General features: G+C 37.9%; 1 protein-coding gene across 5 annotated transcripts in view; it reads right to left on the reverse strand.

The window, feature by feature from the left end:
* Positions 1–284: 284 nt before the first annotated feature.
* The window catches only part of LOC127434713 (dnaJ homolog subfamily C member 13-like), a 73,318-nt gene continuing 54,783 nt past the window's right edge, over positions 285–18,819 (reverse strand). For 4 of the 5 annotated variants that reach the window (XM_051687618.1, XM_051687617.1, XM_051687616.1 and 1 more), the window contains 18 exons: positions 15,821–15,895; positions 15,489–15,608; positions 14,808–15,203; positions 14,584–14,697; positions 14,382–14,498; positions 13,407–13,584; positions 13,182–13,273; positions 12,829–12,928; positions 12,491–12,565; positions 12,124–12,236; positions 11,764–11,933; positions 9,602–9,644; positions 9,317–9,490; positions 9,049–9,228; positions 8,482–8,622; positions 5,688–5,831; positions 4,991–5,090; positions 285–1,349 (listed from right to left, as the gene is read on the reverse strand). In XM_051687618.1, the coding sequence (XP_051543578.1) occupies positions 1,252–1,349; positions 4,991–5,090; positions 5,688–5,831; positions 8,482–8,622; positions 9,049–9,228; positions 9,317–9,490; positions 9,602–9,644; positions 11,764–11,933; positions 12,124–12,236; positions 12,491–12,565; positions 12,829–12,928; positions 13,182–13,273; positions 13,407–13,584; positions 14,382–14,498; positions 14,584–14,697; positions 14,808–15,203; positions 15,489–15,608; positions 15,821–15,895 (2,430 nt within the window). In that variant the 3' untranslated portion in view covers positions 285–1,251. Of the gene's footprint in view, positions 1,350–2,899; positions 3,007–4,990; positions 5,091–5,687; positions 5,832–8,481; positions 8,623–9,048; positions 9,229–9,316; positions 9,491–9,601; positions 9,645–11,763; positions 11,934–12,123; positions 12,237–12,490; positions 12,566–12,828; positions 12,929–13,181; positions 13,274–13,406; positions 13,585–14,381; positions 14,499–14,583; positions 14,698–14,807; positions 15,204–15,488; positions 15,609–15,820; positions 15,896–18,819 lie in introns of all 5 variants that reach the window. The other variant, XR_007896075.1, reaches the window with a different exon arrangement.

Below are 18,819 nucleotides of genomic sequence, written 5' to 3' on the forward strand. Positions count from 1 at the left end.
CATATATACCAAGAATGCCAATATTTTTTATTTTATATATATATATATATATATATATATATATATATATATATATATATATATATATATATATATAAAATGGTACTATGAATTTGTTCAGTTTCTACACCAATGGGGCCCATTTTCACGGTCACATACTGTATACCTTGTAAGTACAAAATATTGAAGCACCATGAATGAAATAGCCAAATAGTGTAATATAGAACAACGTTTTACCCTTTAAAAAGGACATTGCATTATTATGAGAAATAAAACTCAACAACTGTAGATTCCCTTTTATTTTTAAAATTTTATGTACAAGTGCAACTGATTTATGTTTTTTTTTTTTTATTATTATTAATGTACATTCAATATAGAAAGTGTATGTACGGCATATTACATTTAACATTTCACAACTGCACTAGTCTTTCACATAGATTTGTAATCAGAGTCAGTACAATTTGACCTTTGTTCTTTTAGAAGCTCATTTTCAGTTGGTCTTTATTCATAAATAGTCTAGTGCTTTCTGGGGAAGGTAGGAAAAAAAATATAGGACTATGAGACGAGCAGACATGAAACAGAGATGACAGATGAGGGAAAACAAGGATAGGCTTGCAGCCAGTGCGGTATTCACATGTGCACAAATAATCACAGTTTAACAGGTTCCTTCTCAACTTTATCTTTCTTTCTGTTAACAAGCACTTTGGGCACTTTAGAATAAAAGAAAAATACAAAAATGGGCAATCATGATTGTTTGAAAAGGCTTCAAACTATAAAATGGACAGCATCTAGAATTTGTTGACATGGCAACAGATGTAAGTTAAGAATGGGCTGAATGTGAAACCAGGAAGACGAGGAGAAGAGACCATGAGTTGGAGACAACATGGCAGCAAAACAAACAAATAACAAAATGAATAATAAAAAAAACTCTCAATATAAAAGTAAACTATTTTACTCTACTCTCCTGGGAAAGAAATCAGAAAAGCTTGAGACGCAAATGAATATAACAAGAATATTAACTTGTATTAAAATGAAGGAATCACAAGACCATGAGTGCTGTGAGGGAGGGTGGTGGACATTTTCATAGCATGGTGACAGCATTTTCAGGAAACCCAACGGAGGATGTAATCACTACCCCTCCATTTCTTTCCTTCTCTCTTTATTCATCATCCTGTATTCTCTCCCTCAGGATCAGGATGCCACCACTCCAGAGAGCCAGGTCGAGTTTGTCTGATATTCTGTTTGTGTAATTCAGCCCAGGTTGCCAATGTCGTTATCCACAGGTGGTGGGACACTTGGGATTACTGTAGAGCCTGTGCCTGCTGTTAGATAACCTGCCACTCCTGGACCTGTCCACGTTTAACACACACAATCATAATTATGTATTAGCTTGTTTTAATCACCATGGGTTGGTGAAATGAAGTGGGCGAGGGTGTGTTAACTGAAAACTATGTAGTTAACCTAAGACTACACGTTAAAAGCATTCAACTATATCTAAAATCAATACATTTAAATCAACTTTATTAAATGACTACACTTAAATCTATAGTGAGTTTAGAGAATAGTTCACCCAAAATCGAAGATTCTGTCATAATTTCTTGTCTTTCCTAACCCATATGAATTTTTTTTTTTTTTTGTGGAACACAGAGTAATTCAAAATTTCCAAACTGATTTTTTTTTTTTTTTTTTTTTTTTTTGCATAAAAGGATACAACATCTTGTCTTCTGTTCATTTAGAACATAATACAAACACAACACACTCTATAAGGCGAAACAGGAGTAGGAGAAGAAAATTACATTGGTTGACATTAGTTCTCACGACATATCATCTAACTTAATCATTTGGCTATGGTCGAAATCACTGAGATCAAATTTTTTCCCCATTATGAAGGTTGATGTGAATATTTAAGGAATGTTCCGGGTTCAATACAAGTTAAGCTCAATCGAAAGCATTTGTGGCAAAATGTTGATTACCACAAATATACATTTTGACTCGTTTCTCCTTTTCTTTAAAAAGAGCAAAAAAGAGTTACAGTGAGGCATTTACAATGGAAGTGAATAGGGGGCAATTTTTGGAGGGTTTAAACAGAAATCTGAAGCTTATAATTTTATAAAAGCACTTGTATTAATTCTTCTGTTAGAACTTGTGTATTATTTGAGCTGTAAAATTGTTTAAATTGTCATTTTTACAGTCGTTTTAGGGTTTGTTGACATTACATCGTCATGGTAACAAAGTTGTAACATTGGCTATAACTTTACACAGAAAAGGTTAGTAAGTGATTTTATCAGACTAAAATCATGTTCACATGCATATTGTTTATGTCTTGTGGCTATAATTTTGAAACGGAGTATTTTAACATTAAAAAATTGGCCCCCATTCACAAAATTGGCCCCCATTGTAAGTGCCTCAATGTAACCTCGATTATTTGTTTTTTAAGAAAAGGAGGAACGAGTCTAAATTAATTTTGGTGGTAATCAACATTATGCCACAAATACTGTTGATTGAGCTTAACTTGTATTGAACCCGGAACATTCCTTTAACTAAAGATCCTGACCTGTATCTGCTTTATTTTTTTGCATTGCACTGCTGCCACATGATTGGCTGATTAGATAATCGCATGAATAAGTAGGTGTACAGGTGTTCCTAATAAAAAGCTTGTGAGTGCATTTTTATTTTTTGGTGAACTATTCTTAATTCTCTTAACAGATATGAAAATGTGTGGAGTAATGAGTAAATATGCTGAGAAGGCTCCTTTAGATGGAAAATACTAGCACTAGCCTGAACTCTACTAGAATACACCATCAATTCTACATGTCAACAGAGGAAATGAATTTGAAATGGTGAATAAAAAACAAACTTCAGAGGACGAGGTGAAGACATCACAAAGAGGAGAGTCTACCTGTTTTAAAGAAAAAAAAAAGAGGCGGGTGGGAAAGGCCACGTGGGGCCACTAAAGCCCACTCCGCAACGGACTGCTGCCAGCCAGAAGAGATGGAGTGGACACACCTGAAGAGTGAGACGAGAAAAGAGAGAAGAAGGGAAGAGTGCAGAAGAAAGGAAGCAAGCAGAAGTCAGAACGAGGACGTGGAGAAAAATGCAGTGGAGAAACTAAAGCTAAGACATGTGTAAGTAGTTTATATCCAGTACTGATATAAACTATTTAGTAGAGGTGTGAATCTTCACTGGCCTCACGATTCGATTACAATTCAAAGGGTAACGATTCGATTATAAAACGATTCTCGATGCATCACGATGCATCTTGTCCTTCAATTTCTTTCTTTTTTCAGTTTCTTCAAAATGCGTTTTTTACTCTCTATTTTTTACTTTCAGCTTTTTATTTAACAGCTGTTTTAAAAAAAAACAGCTGTTTTTTTCAGTATGAGCTGTGAACAAAACATGGAACATCCACAAGATTAAATAAATGGTTCAATAATTTAAAAGGGTATCTCAGTTTTTCAGTTTCTTTCTTTAGAAACCTTATAAAGAAATCTCTTAAAAGCACAAAAAAAATATTGCTTCTCCATCAAAACACACTGAATACTATTACTTCAGCTGATTATATTATTTTATTTATTTAAGCATTGTAAATCATTTAATAGTATTTAATAATTATTTAAAATTAATCTATGCCATGCTATTCATTTAAATTTTTAACCACAACTGGAAGTTGCTGGTCCAGGATGAGAGATATATCTGCTTCTATGAGAGTTCAGCTGTCAGCTTCTCCGCTCCTCACCTGCACAGGTGATAGTAAAGCGGTTTAAATAGCACAGTTGTTGCTTCAGTAATTTATCAAGCATCTCGTATGCACTGTAGAAGATTGCACGACCCTGTCGCAAAAGCTACGATGGATTCAAACCTTTATCATCAGGTGTGCACACTGTCCTGACAAGCGAGTGGCAATGACCGGCAATATAGCAAAAGCCAATGAAATGGAGAGCGCGCAAGAGCAGAGAAAGGCATCGAAAAAAAAAATAATTAAATGACAACATCACCAACATCTCCCGAACCGCTGCCTCATCATTATTTTCTTCTGTGTTTTCCCCCGTTGTGTGCAAATCAGTGCAATAATGGGTGCGAGCTCGTCTTTTATGTTGTTTGTTGGCTTCTTACCATGAACAAACTCTCCCGTTTCTATTTGCGTGGGTTTGTGAAAGAATTTCGGGATCGTAGTTTCATTCGGGCACAAACTGTCATGTGCTTGATACAGCTGGTCTGCAAACAGTCGTGTTTGTGCACTTGATTTTAGTGTATGCACTCAGCATCTTTGTTTCTACATCTGTCTTTGGCGCACTCCACTGCTCTGCCGTGATTTAAACTGAACTCAGAATCTATTCTGATTCTTTTGAGAATCGATTCAGAATCGTTTGAGTATGAATCGCGATGCATCGCTGAAATGATTTTTCCCCCCACCTCTACCATTTAGGCAGACAGTTAAAAGCTTGCAACAATGTTTAGGAATGTTTCTGGTTCACTGCAAATTAAGTATGCTGTTGATTACTACAGAGATCAATTTCAACTCCTCTCTGTTTTTAAGAACAAGCAAATTTTTTTTTTTACAGTAACAAACTTACAATGGAAGTGTATGGGGCAATACATTGCACAGGAATAAACATTCATATAATGTACACACTGTTTCAAAAGATTAAAAAAGTAGCCCAACAGCTAAAATGATGATTTCGACAACTGCTAAAATAACACATTTTTGTAATTAATAATATAAGCGAATTAACAAATATGAGCCTTGCCTCATAGACTTCCATTGTGCATTGCTATAAACAAGTTTTTTGTTTGGGCAGAGTTGAAATGATTGTCTGTGGTAACTGACGGCAGGCTACAGATGCTGTTGATAGAGCTTAACTCTTTTCGAACCAGGAAGATTCCAGTGGGTCACTTGAGTTCAAGATTCTGATTCAAGAGACCAACTCAGACTGAGGCCTTAAATAAAAGCAAAAAAGAGAGAAACACAAGATGAATGTGTTTTTCTTACCCGTCAGGTAGCCTGCAGTCTGGGAATCGGAGATGAAGAGATCGTGTTTCTGGTCTTTGAAGGCACTCCACACAGTGGAACGAGAGAGGATTTCGTTTACCTGCAACAAAACCACTGCGTCAGTCCTGGACACGTATACAAGTACACTACTGGTCAAAAGTTTTGAAACACTTTACTGAAATGTTTCTCATGATCTTAAAAATCTTTTGATTGTGCCACCATATTAATTTAGTTCATTATAAAACTAAAATTTTATTAAAAAAAAAAAGTTTTTGAAATCGATGAATTAGACCAAATAATAAAGAAAAGCAGAAAATTAGTACCCAACATAGATGGGAACTCCTTCAATACTGTTTAAAAAGCATCCCAGGGTGATACCTCAAGAAGCTGGTTGAGAAAATGTCAAGAGTACATGTCTGCAAATTTAAAGATGCTAAAATATAACACAGTTTTGATTTATTTTGGATTTTGTTTAGTCACAACATAATTCCCATAGTTCCATTTATGTTATTCCATAGTTTTGATGACTTTACTATTATTCTAAAATGTGAAAATAAATTATAATAAAGAATGAGTAAGTGTTTCAAAACTTTTGACTGGTAGTGTATGTGAAATATGTTCTTGCTGTGGCACATTGCACAGATCATTTGATTGTTGTTCTAGTAAGTTCTAGTATGCTAGTGAAACAGGGTTGTACCTGTTCTCCAAACTGTAGGCTGCGGGTCATGGATTTAAGGGTTTTGACGATCTGAGCTTTGGTTGCTGAAGGGTTTTCAAGAGTCTCCAAGCCGACTCCCTCTAACAACTTTAAAAGGTAGGGCACCAACTCCACTCGGAGAGCCTGAAAATGGAATAATAACATAAAAACCAGTTGGATTGTTTTGAAGGGCTCATTATATTATAATTTTTTTTCCAGCAAACGTGGTTTCGGAGGAGTTTTTCCCATTCATTTTCTCCATAGTCTTTAATTCTTCACTAAAGATTTCTAAGCCTTGAAACAAACCCACAATCTCCAAAAACAATGACAGCACTGTGAATGTTGCAGTCAATAACGTTTTGGGTCTTAAATGGACCTAGTCAATCTCTATGTCTGGGTCATATTTCCAAAACCAAAATAAAACAATATATATTTTGCGTAAAGAAAAGAAAGCATATTTCGATCTCTTGCATTATCTTCAAAACAATTAAGCACATTTCCCCCTAAAATTCTCAGGAAAGATCAGATTTTTTTAGACAGACTATTCAAACTGTAGGTTATATGAGGACAGATCAGATTTTTTTTCTGTTCAGACTGCGGTCGCTTTTGCTAGCACGTCCACATTAGTTGACGTAACGATGCAAACTTGCATATGTTCACCATGCGTGAATGTTTAGCAATCGATGTTTTGCCATTGTTTATGGTTTTCATGAGGGTAGTATCCAAATAGTAACACATTCGTCACAGACAACGGCTTAAAAAAATGGGAGAGGTGTCATATGCAATGTTTGTTGCTGCTAGGTTTCACAACTGTACCGTTTTAACCCGTATGGGATGCCCTTCGTCCTGTATTTTAGCAGACAGTGAAACATCCCATCTTGAAGGCTTTGTATCCCATATTGAAGCATAAGAGGGTCAGAGGGCGAGACTCTTGAAGAGGACCCCTGTCCTGTATTAAAGCGTTCAAAATGCTCAAGCGTCCTGTATTCGCGCGAGACTTTCAGTAACTTATAGCGTTGTGGTGGCTTTCAGTTAGGGTTGCACAATTCTGGGAATTTTCAACGTTGGAAACTTTCCATGGGAATTACCGGGAATATATGGGAATTAATGGGAATAAACTGGAAATGTGCAAAATTGCAAGTTAGCCTATAACAGGGAACTTAAATATACTTGAAAAAACCAAAAACATCTTGCAGCATAATCATGGTTAAAACAACCAGATTTAATGCAAATTCAGTTGAATTTCTACCCTGCGCATTCCTCAAACACATGCACACAGCACACTACTAACTGCAGGCTACTTTCTACAGCAGGACTATTGAAGCCACACTACTGTATTTGAGCCCAAGGACTACACCCAGTCAAGTAAGTTTTGATGATATTACTAGGGTAAATATATTTGATCTATGGTATTAAAGTTTAACTAGCAAATACTAAATCAAAATGTGTTTATACAGTTGCTAGCTAGCCAGTAAATCAGATATGCTAAATGTATGCTAGCTAACACCATTTCATTGACAATTTAAGAGGCTAGTTATCATGGTGCTAGCTAGCTCAACTGTGATGCTGTTTCTTCTGCTAGCCAGTTTTCAGTTATCATACAAGAATGTAGGTTAGTTTGATTTAGCATGCTGATTGAGGAGTGTTCATCTATTCATCTAGCCTATTTCTATTAATTTGTCCAGCATTAATAGTAAAATATTTTTACCATTCCAGAATATTCCAATTGTTTAGCTAACAGACGTGGCATTAGTGTTTTTTACCAGGTTTTTTCTAATCTTATTCTACAGAACAATCCCACGTGCACCATCTGATGAGTGGATACATTTCACCTCAGCCAAATGTAGAAGGAACGGCTGTGTACATTTGCAAATACTGTGCAAAGACCTATGTTAGGAATGCCACAAAGATGCAGCAGCATATAGCAAAGTGCCCAAAGTTTTTTCCAATATTTCCAAAATTCCCCAGCTTATCTTCCCATGGAAAGTTTCTGGAAGTTTCCAGAAATTTACCGGAAATGTTCTGCCCCTTTACAACCCTACTTGCAGTCGGTGTGTTACCGCACTGTAGCACATCTCTTTGGGGTGGTTAAGCCAATGACTATTATTTTAAAAGAGCTGCACTGCTTTGGCTGCCCTGTAACATATACATGACATAAGGGTGCGTTCCATTCAGTAGTGATTATCCATATGCCCTATTCCCCTCATAGACTTTACCATCCACTGTCGGAGGGCTGAAAGGTGTAATCAAACGATCATTCTGAACTTTTATTAATACATTTTACTGAAAAATCTCTTGTAACAATCTTACAGTGTGGCCATCATTATTGTTTTCCCTTCAAAGTGCCCCGTGAATGCCTCATTTATGCCTTTTGATACGCAGCATGTGTTTTCTCATCGCAACACCTGACAAAACAACCCATCACACACAAGGAATGATGAAAAAAAACACAAGAAATCTGATCTGACTTTTCAGAGTAAGATGCATTAAGAATTGTATGTGTTTTTGTCCTGTTCAGACTAAAAAAAACTCAAATGGGTTTGAGTCAGATAGGCCAAAAAAAACCAAACAAACAAAAAAAACAGCCTTAGTGTAGCATTTCCCAGGCTTTGCAAATTTGATAAATTCTTAATATTTAAAAAGAAAAATTGTACAGCATATTATCATATTAAAAAGAACTGATACTTCAACAGAAGATTATGTACCTCGAAGCTCATGGTAAGTCTATTGTGAAAGGTGTACCGGTACTGTGACAGTCTATTTTTTGTAATAAACAGTGTGTATGTTTGCTTACCTGTGCGACCAGTTCAGTCTGCTCTCGCTGGAACATGCGGTTGAGCGCCTCGCATGCAAGTCCTGCCATATCAGCCCTCAACTTCATACCGGTCATCAACGGACCAATTGTATCTAAAGCTGCCATGGACCGCACACAAAGCTACAGGGTAAAGATACCCCAAAACAACCCAATTAGATTACTAATAATGTGCACATGGTAAACTTATCATTTTCATAGTGTTAAAGCAAGTTAGAGATCAATACATCCAATTTAGGTTTAAGACGCAAGCAATTTGTCTGTTCACAATGAACACGAAACTGCTGTGCCAAATGACACAATCACATCCAATCAGAACATATTCGATTTTTAATATACAGTTATTTATGAGTCCACAGTGGGCAGGGCAAGCAGATGGAGAAATAAAACCAAGAAAAAAAACAAAATATCCTGTCACTCCCTTTTATCAATTGTTGCTGGTAACAAACATGTGACCTTGATGGTAACTGTTCATGGTCAGATCTGTATCCACCACGCTACTTCTGTGAGTAACATAAAAGTAACAGTGTGTGCACAATTGCATTGTACCTCATTGTCTGAGAGCACATGTATGAGTCTGATGGCACTTTTAGGGACAGCGTTGTTCTTATGGTTGAGTGCCGATAGGACACGAGGCAGATGCCCGAGAGGAGGGACCTGATCGGCCAGCTGGGTCTGGGTGCTGAAGAGGCACACTGCTGCTGTGGTAACCGTCTCCAACGCCTCACCCTAAAATGATGAGAATAGAGAATATTTGATAAAGTCATTTATTAATACGCAACCATTAAAGTGTGTCTGCTTTAGTGGAGGCACACACATTGGGATTGTTCCTCTCCAGTAGCGTGGTGAGCGTGTCCATTAAAGACACCAGGAACTCTCTCGGTTTGCGTAGTACCCAGCCTGGCTGAGCAATGAAGATCCGTAGAAACACTCCGCCAACCTCCAGCTCTCCTTGCCCTGCTCCATACGGGACTGAAAAGTCTTCAGGCAGCTATGAATGATACATACACACAGATATATCACAATACAGTACTTTCAGAGTCACAAATGATTAAACTAAACTATACATTCAGATGGAATACATTATAAAAAACCACCTCACCTTCCAACTGACATCAGGATTATCTTTCTGTTGCTTAAAATGCCTGCAGAAATGCAAGAATGAGTTAACGAGCAAATGACCCAGGAGAAATTATGGTTTGACGGATCAGAGAATAAGAACAATAAAGTGCAATAGAGCCTGCCCAGTTTTTGTTGGCCTTGGTTCTGTTTTTTTTTTCCCCTATTTCATTTTCTTCATAGGGGTTTAGAAAAAATTATTCATTAAAGAGTTCTGAGCCTTGAACCAAACCTATCAGCGACAAACCAAATTACAAACTGTGATTTTAAGCGAAAAGCATTTGAAAATTCAACAAATTAGGAAAGGTACAAGACTGTGTACTTAAATTCTTTAATGAGGGAATGAACAATTCATCTCATGAAGCATTGCAAAAGACAAATTCAAACTAGAAACTACTGTCCAATATAGGTAGACCAATATATCGGTTTTACCGATTAATCGGTGCCGATAGTTGCTTTTTGGAACAATTGGTTATCTGCAAAAATCTATGCCGATAGTTGCCAATAGTTTTAATCTAGTGAATGTAGGTCATAAAAAGCTTAATTTGGAAAAACCTAAATATAGAGGACTGTAGTGGAGCCAAGTCTCTGTCATTTCAAAATAAGAAAGTGTATTCCGGGGTCTTGTTTATAGTTAAAAGTCCCACGTTACGCACCAAATCGTAATTTTTTTCCGGTTATTATTGGGATTTTGGTTGCATTTTCTCCCCGTGTTTGCAGTGGGTTTACTCCGGGAGCTCTGGTTTCCCCCACAAGAGTTGCGTCAGGAAGGGCATCTGGAGTAAAACCTGTGCCAAGTCAAATATGCGGATCACGATGGTCTGCTGTGGTGACCCCTTACGGGAGCAGCCGAAAGAAGAAGAAGATTGGGATTTTGGTTGCACAAAAAACTTCTGGGATTTTTTTCATTTTGGAATCTTGTTGCCTCAATGTCTGTGCCCGTCATAATTAGGAAAGACTTAGAAAATATTTTAAGATTCAATAAATTCTATGAATACATTTTAAAAACTATCGACCGATTAATCGGTTATCTGACTTTTCCTCCACCTTAGTTATCGGTACCGGCAAAATCCACTATCGGTTGATCTCTACTGTACAATATAAAAACTTTTGGATGACAGTCACTATATACTCAAACTAACAAAGATTTTAGTTTGAGAGTGTGGTGGTCTGACTTTATGACATTATTCGCAATGCTTAATGGGGGGGGGGGGGTTGTATCATGTAATTTTTTTATATGCAGTACTGTGCAAACGTTTTAGGAACTATGTTGCATAGTGAGGATGTCTTCAAAAATAATGCCATAAATAGTTTTAATTTATCAATTAACCATACAAAGTCCAGTAAACAAAAAAACTAAATCAATATTCGGTGTGGCCACCTTTGCCTTTAAAACAGCACCAATTCTCCTAGGTACACCTGGACACAGTTTTTCTTGGTTGTTGGCAGATAGGATGTTCCAAGCTTCTTGGAGAATTCGCCACAGTTCTTCTATCTGTTTAGGCTGTCTCAATTGCGTCTGTCTCTTCATGTAATCCCAGACTGACACGATAAACGTTGTGTGTTTGACACAACGCAGCCAAAGTGAGATGTTCCAAAAGCATCCGCCTGACTCATGTGCACATTGTCGCGTCCTTAGGCAAGTCTTTATAATAAATCTATCTCTGACAGATTGACAAAGTCAATTGCAAAATGGATTGCTGTGGACAGTAGGCCAATGATCAATATTATGGAAATTAACAATATATTGGATTCTAAAGCCAATTTGTGTATTGTCTTATCAATGCTTTTCTGCCAAAACAATGTAATGCATTTTAATTATCTGAATTATTATTTTTAGAATATATATTTTAATTATTTAAAAGTAACTATAATTATTTAATCATTATATACAGATTTATTGTTATTCAGGGGCCCATCTCGGCAAATATTTATATATGTGATTACTTGTGTTTAATTAATCAGCATATCATATAATATATACAATTAAAATTTTAACCCCAATTTAAAAAGAAAAATTTGAAACCACACACTGACTTTTGGCTTCTACAGAAACATTACAGAGTAAATAAATTTGATATTTACTTCCTGGACCTGAAAACTGCACTATATAGACTATATTAAGATGAGTTAAAAGTGTCTCACTCTAGCATCATCTCTCTGACGGTGGTGGAGACGGTCTCTCTCGAGCTGTCATTCCAGATGAGCTCTGGGTTCTCATGCGTCCCTTCAAATATGTGCACAGCGGCCTCTGGGTTGTCACGCATGGCGTCCATGAAAACGGCCGGTAAGAAACGCATCAGTGTCAGACGCACCTGGGTAGGAAAAGAGGGTGAATGCTCAACTTTGTGGTAAACACACTGTAGTGTTGAGAATCAACCTTAATTATCATTCAACAAGTAAAATGGAGTTCCTGGTGCCATATCCACATGGATGGTAGCTACAGTACAAATAATGACAAGAAATATATAAGACATTAATGGTAGAAGTGATTGAGTGTCTTACCTTTGGTCCCACCAGCTTGTCTGAGGTCATTTTTGAAAAGAGTTCTGCAGTCTGGGTGCGAACCTGAGGGTGGGTAGAGTTACAGAATAGATCTAATAGGTAGATCAGTGCACCTGGGAAATAGAAATGAGAAGTCGGATGTCACATATAGGGTTGTAACTATACTGATCTTGATTTCTTTGTGTGCTTGAGGTCCTCCAGGTCCTTGAACAGCCACAAATGCACACAAGAAATTAATCTTAAATGAAAATGAAACTTGACACAGTGTGTTATAACTGAATGCATGATTATGTTAACATTATCAATGCATGCACAGATGAAATCCAAAACTTTAAGCTCCAAACATAAGTTAAATAGCTACACTCACCTTTGTTCATGGCCTCCGTTACAATCTTTGTGTTAGAAGTCAGTGCATAGAGTGTCTCCAGCACAAGCTGTCTGCCTGTGTGACCGTTCAGAGAGGAGACGGTTAGAAAAGTGCAGAGGAAGGAAAAAACCCTGGAATCTTTACAGTTCAACAGTTCATTATAAAATATTTAACATATAAATCAGGGCCTTTTTTTTATATGTAACTGGATATTTAGCATACATGTCCGTAAACTTTTTTTTCAGGACTTCGTTCAAGGACCAAGAAATCAGCAGCAAAATTGTTCATGGTGCATTGCTTGTGTCTAATTGAACTTTTATCTACGAAGGAAGTCTTACTGGATGGTAAAGAGTGTAGCAGCACCAGCAGATTGGGAAGAACAAGAGATTCTGCGATGTTAATGATGCAGTCCTGGTTTGACGTGACAGTATTCACAACCTATAGACAAAAACACAACATCAGACTGAAGAACAGTGCATGCAGCAAACATCTCTAGGAAGTATCCCATGAGAATAAATTATGTTGAGACAACCTCATTTGCAAGACGGCATTACGTAAAACACATCAATGCATCTACGACACAGACAGGAGGGGTAACAGTGTTCATAATGTAGGAAGTGTATGTAGGAAGTGTAAACAGCACAGATTTTAAATACACAGCCCACTGTATGATATTTACGAAAAGATGTACCTCCAAAGCAAGCTGCTGAACTTTGCCGGCACCGTGAACTCTCAGCAATGAGAAGAGAAGCTTAAAGTGACCAATACACTCCGTCTCAGAGCCTACAGTCAGCAGATAATGAAAAAAAAAACGACAACAAAAAAAAAACACACACATAACAGCTTGGTCATCGATTTTTAAAGAGCATGTAGGTACAGGAGGAGCATGTATCATCCTATTGTGTTTATAAATCACCTGGATTGTTTTTTATGACATTGCGGAGAGCTTCAAGAGCCATTTCGGCCCAGCGCAATCTCTGAGCATGCTGCTGGGACTCTACTTTATTGGTCTGAGTCATAGCTAGCAGAGTGTGCAGGTACTGAGCCTGGGAGCCAACATAATCCAACAGACTCGATGCGAATGCTTTTGGATACTGAGAAAGGGAGAAACAGATACAGATTAGGAACAGTTCACCCAAAAATGAAAATTCTCTCATTATTTACTCACCCCCATACTATCCAAGATTTTTATGACTTACTTTCTTCTGCTGAACACAAATGAAGATTTTTAGAAGAATATCTCAGCTCTGTTGGTCCTCACAATGCAAGGGAATAGCTCCCAAAAGCACATAAAGGCAGCATAAAAGTAACCCATAAGACTCCAATGTTTAAATCCATATATTCTAAAGCAATAAGTGAGAAACGGATCAATATTTAAGTCCTTTTTTAATATAAATCTCCACTTTTCACTTTCTTCACATTTTTTTGGAGATTCACATTCTTCATGCATATCGCCACCTACTGGTCGGGTCTGGTCAATGGTGGAGATTTAAAGTACAAAAGGACTTAAATGTTGATCTGTTTCTCACCCACATCATATTGCTTTAGAACATATGGATTTAAATACTGGATTATGGATTACTTCTATGCTGCCTTTATGTGCTTTTTGGAGCTTCAAATTTTTGGTCAGCATTCGCTTGCATTGTATGGACCTACAGAGCTGAAATATTCTTCTAAAAACCTTTGTTCGTGTTTTGCAGAAGAAAGAAAGTCATACACATCTGGGATGGCATGAGGGTGAATAAATGATGTGAGAATTTTTGGGTGAACTACCCCTTTAATATCTAAGAATGAACATAATGAAATTATGTTCTGAATGTTCCTGAATGTTATCTTAAAAACAAGGTTTTATGAGTGGATCATTGAATAAGTGCATTAAATAGTGTGTCACCTCCAGAGCAAAGGTAGGCTGCTCATTGTAAACTCTAACAAAGATCTCTCCCACAATCAGCTCCTTTCCATGTTCACTGAACAAGAACTCTGCTCCAAAACTCTTATCACACTCTCCCTACAAAGAAAAAAGAGACAAAAGATTGAGCGCAATATGAAAACAGATTTGTTTTACAAGAAAACGTGAGCGGTGTTTCTCTCACTCTTTTGATGTTGCTCTCTTGCTGTTCTTCTAGGAACTCCATTAGCTCAGCTCTGGTTCCATTGTTCCAGATCAAATAAGGGTTCTCCGAGTTGCTGTTCAACAACTTCAGAACCTGAAAATAATTGTAAGGAAACCTAAACCACAACAAAAGACCACATGCAGCATAGTCTGAACAATTTATGTTGATAACAGCATCTAAAAACATCTATTTTTCTCCCTCACCTCAGCAGGTGAATTACTGCCCAGTTTCCGCGAGATGTAGGGCGTCAGCATGGCTGCCAGACTCTTTCTGATGGCGGGATTCTCTGGAGGGTGGCCCACTGTCCCTCCACCATTTGCCTCCCTTCCAGGCCCATCCTCCGGGCTGACCACGGAGGTGTAACCCGCAAGCCGACCGAGGGCCACCAGGCTGAGCTTAGCCAGACTGTTGGCCACCTCCTGCTGGTTAGTCTCCTGATTGGCCTGGACTCCACTTTCCTCCAAGGTGTAGTCATAGTTAAAAAGGCTGACTAGTAGGTGCCACAGAGCCCCAGCTTGGTACAGGTGTGTCTGGAGAAAGAAGTCTATGGCGAAGGAGCTCACGCACTGAACAGCCAATGAGGCCAAACGTGGCAAACCCTGACAAAGAGGAAAAAGAGGTGACAAAATAAAATTTAGATTTCAATGCCTACACAACTTGGCCACCCTGATGAATAGCAGTGTGAACAGCAGTAAGTGGAGGTAAGCCAATCATAAAGGTCATTAACAGTACATATATTTTTCAAAAAGTGTAAAATATGAAATATCAATGAAGTGGTGTACCATCAATGTAATATGGCTGGTTCGTAATTAAATGATATCAAAATAGTGACTATCTGTTTTAAAGGTGTGGGATGCTTCATGACACTGGAGGTAGAGTCTTACCTTGCCATAGTAGAGAATGTGACAAACATCTCTGATAATTTTGGGTAGCTCAACAATTTTCTCTCTGCATTCCTCAAACTGGGCTGCTACACTATAGCACCTACAGATGTGCCCGCACACCTGAAAAATACCCACAAACACACACATAATCAGGTGTAAAGTCTCCATAGGGCTGAATATAATGAAACGATGCCATATGTTTCTTAATGTATTATGCATTTCACATGACAAAAAAGTATTAGAATTACATTTTCTAAACAATAATAATCATTTCAAGGTGGTTGTATTTGGCTATTTTGCCACTGGAGTTGAATTAAGAGTCTGAACTGTACCTGCACTGCCATATCTTCTGGTTTGCTGGAAGCTGTAAGCACAGCCACGCAGCGGGACAAAGCCTCCATCAGCACCTAAGAGCAAAGACGCAACAGAAGTAGGAGCACATAAATGTGTGACTTTTCCTCAGGTTTTGTGATCCAAAGTAAAATTCCTTGTTAAAGGTGAAGCGTTTATTTTCTGTGCTTCTAGCAGCACCAAACAGATTTGCAAAAAATAAAATACAGGTGCATCTCAATAAATTAGAATGTCGTGGAAAAGTTCATTTATTTCAGTAATTCAACTCAAATTGTGAAACTCGTGTATTAAATAAATTCAGTGCACACAGACTGAAGTAGTTTAAGTCTTTGGTTCTTTTAATTGTGATGATTTTGGCTCACATTTAACAAAAACCCACCAATTCACTATCTCAAAAAATTGGAATACATCATAAGACCAATAAAAAAAAACATTTTTAGTGAATTGTTGGCCTTCTGGAAAGTATGTTCATTTACTGTATATGTACTCAATACTTGGTAGGGGCTCCTTTTGCTTTAATTACTGCCTCAATTCAGCGTGGCATGGAGGTGATCAGTTTGTGGCACTGCTGAGGTGGTATGGAAGCCCAGGTTTCTTTGACAGTGGCCTTCAGCTCATCTGCATTTTTTGGTCTCTTGTTTCTCATTTTCCTCTTGACAATACCTCATAGATTCTCTATGGGGTTCAGGTCTGGTGAGTTTGCTGGCCAGTCAAGCACACCAACACCATGGTCATTTAACCAACTTTTGGTGCTTTTGGCAGTGTGGGCAGGTGCCAAATCCTGCTGGAAAATGAAATCAGCATCTTTAAAAAGCTGGTCAGCAGAAGGAAGCATGAAGTGCTCCAAAATTTCTTGGTAAACGGGTGCAGTGACTTTGGTTTTCAAAAAACACAATGACCCAACACCAGCAGATGACATTGCACCTCAAATCATCACAGACTGTGGAAACTTAACACTGGACTTCAAGCAACTTGTGCTATGAGCTTCTCCACCCTTCCTCCAGACTCTAGGACCTTGGTTTCCAAATGAAATACAAAACTTGCTCTCATCTGAAAAGAGGACTTTGGACCACTGGGCAACAGTCCAGTTCTTCTTCTCCTTAGCCCAGGTAAGACACCTCTGACGTTGTCTGTGGTTCAGGAGTGGCTTAACAAGAGGAATATGACAACTGTAGCCAAATTCCTTGACATGTCTGTGTGTGGTGGCTCTTGATGCCTTGACCCCAGCCTCAGTCCATTCCTTGTGAAGTTCACCCAAATTCTTGAATCGATTTTGCTTGACAATCATAAGGCTGCGGTTCTCTTGGTTGGTTGTGCATCTTTTTCTTCCACACTTTTTCCTTCCACTCAACTTTCTGTTAACATGCTTGGATACAGCACTCTGTGAACAGCCAGCTTCTTTGGCAATGAATGTTTGTGGCTTACCCTCCTTGTGAAGGGTGTCAATGATTGTCTTCTGGACAACTGTCAGATCAGCAGTCTTCCCCATGATTGTGTAGCCTAGTGAACCAGACTGAGAGACCATTTTGAAGGCTCAGGAAACCTTTGCAGGTGTTTTGAGTTGATTAGCTGATTGGCATGTCACCATATTCTAATTTTTTGAGATAGTGAATTGGTGGGTTTTTGTTAAATGTGAGCCAAAATCATCACAATTAAAAGAATCAAAGACTTAAACTACTTCAGTCTGTGTGCACTGAATTTATTTAATACACGAGTTTCACAATTTGAGTTGAATTACTGAAATAAATGAACTTTTCCACAACATTCTAATTTATTGAGATGCACCTGTAGATATGTAAAATCTGTCAAGACAAACTTTGATGTTGGCTAGTTTTGATGGTTATACAAACATAGCAAGCTAGCTAGATAGTCGGACATATGGTTGGATGGATGGACATTTGGATGGATGTATGGATGTATGGAGAGACAGACAGACAGATAGATAGACAGAAAGCCTTCATGTGCTATCGGAATTATCCTACTTCCCACTTCTGAAGTGGCATTTACGAGTATGTCGTGTTCAAGTGCTTTGTTGTCAGAAAGAACAGGAAACATAGATGATGCCAAGTTCATTCATATATATTTCTTGAGGAACTTTTATTTTGACACCATAATACATATTATCTTGCTGATGATAATGGAATTTTGGTCAAATTCAAGCTATTTTCATGGTGTAAAAATGTACAACATGCATAGAATGGTTGCAGATGTACATAAATGAATATGACCAAAACGGTAAGCGCTAACAATTAGCTGTATTTAGAAAAATTAACAAGACCTTTTATGCAAAACAGAAACTGTACTCTCCTTCGCCATGTTGAAAGTTTAGAACTCCTCCCATCTCGGAAACTCAGGTATCAAAATTATCTCAGAGTTTCCCCAGTCGTAATGACGACTTGAGGGGTAATTCATGAGCAAATTCCCAGTGGGAAACTCGTATTTACAATAATTCCGATAGCACGTGAAGGCAGCATTAAAGCAGATCAAAGGCTTTTTGTGGGTTTGTTTATGTTTGAATTTTTGAATTTTGAAGTTGGAGTTTGAATTAACAAGCATTCCGTTGCCCGTTTGAACATTCCGTCAATGTCAGCAAAGTCTTTCTATCAAGTCAGTCCACTGTCGGCCATCTTTGGAACGCTCTCGGGAGGCTATTTCCAGTCATGCAAGTGCAGCTTCTATTTACTTGAATGGAGAAAGACCAAAATCTCAAAAACGGCTGGTCAAGATTACAAAGAACATATTTCAAATCAGCGGTAAAATCTGACAATACCGGAATCATAAATTGTGATTTACGCTAAAAAACACAATTTGCCCTTGTATAGCTAATGCGCGTTCTAGTGTTGATTGACAGGTGATGTCGGTATCTAAAAGGTGATTGGCTCTTTTAACTAAGGCGGGACTTCCTTTCTACATCTGTTGACCGTTGGGCGCTCAGAGCTCCTTGGTTGAGTATTCCAGTTTCTCCCATTTATTTTAATAG

Source organism: Myxocyprinus asiaticus, chromosome 44, assembly GCF_019703515.2.
Source record: "Myxocyprinus asiaticus isolate MX2 ecotype Aquarium Trade chromosome 44, UBuf_Myxa_2, whole genome shotgun sequence".
NCBI classification, from domain to species: Eukaryota; Metazoa; Chordata; class Actinopteri; order Cypriniformes; family Catostomidae; genus Myxocyprinus; species Myxocyprinus asiaticus.